General features: G+C 45.5%; 1 protein-coding gene across 1 annotated transcript; it reads right to left on the bottom strand.

The window, feature by feature from the left end:
- Positions 1-138: 138 nt before the first annotated feature.
- LOC107581051 (low-density lipoprotein receptor-related protein 1B-like) lies at positions 139-733 on the bottom strand (the record flags this gene model as incomplete). Its single annotated transcript, XM_016266631.1, has 3 exons — positions 646-733; positions 382-570; positions 139-287 (listed from the first exon to the last, which is right to left on the bottom strand). Coding segments are annotated over exons 1-3 (363 nt in total), but the record flags the coding sequence as incomplete, so codon positions are not given.
- Between the last annotated feature and the right edge of the window lie 10 nt (positions 734-743).

Here is a 743-nt window from a genome sequence, read left to right as displayed (position 1 = left end):
ACACAGAGAAACAACCTCTTGAACAACTATTTATCGAGTAGCAGACTGGATATAATTGGTAGTTGAAAGCGGTGCCAAGAGTAGTTGAGCTACGGCGAAACCCTTATTCTGGCTCCTGAGGTAATTATAAAGTCACACCTGGCTGGCGGTGCAGTTAGACAGACATGTTTTGTTGTCGTTTGCCAGGTAGAAGTGTGTAGGGCAAGCACACTTGTATCCCCCACCAGGGGAAAGAAGGCATAGGTGACTGCACCCTCCATTAGTCACTTGACACTGATGCTTTGGCACTGAGGACAAACAACAAACAATAAGAAACAAGCCCGAAACAACATGACTCTAGCACAAAAAGTCAACTGAAGACTGAGTTTCTTGCTGTAATACCATCAGGCTGTCGGAGTGGATGGTAGACTTTAATGTCTCGAATGGTTTGCCAGGAGCTGAGGAGTTCTGTATGTTGGCCACCGGACGTCTTGTGCGAGTGACTGAGGGTTTTTGACTTCTGGTCGCTCCAGTAGATGAAGTCCTCAAAGAGTGTGAGACCGGTTATGCCACCTATGTCCTTGACTGGAACTGGAAATTGGGATTGAGAGATATTACTGAGGACAATTCGAAAAGAGACAACATTCGAGACAAGGCAAAACATACCTTTGTGTCTTTTTGTACCATCCATGTTCGAAAACAAGATATGGTTCTCGTCAGCCCAGTAGATCCTTTTGTTGATGTGGTCAATGGTCAAGGCTGAG

Source organism: Sinocyclocheilus grahami, unplaced genomic scaffold, assembly GCF_001515645.1.
Source record: "Sinocyclocheilus grahami isolate Dianchi unplaced genomic scaffold, SAMN03320097.WGS_v1.1 scaffold67668.1, whole genome shotgun sequence".
Taxonomy (NCBI): Eukaryota; Metazoa; Chordata; class Actinopteri; order Cypriniformes; family Cyprinidae; genus Sinocyclocheilus; species Sinocyclocheilus grahami.
Note: the sequence above shows the minus strand (reverse complement) of the source record. Positions and strands in the feature narration are given on the sequence as shown.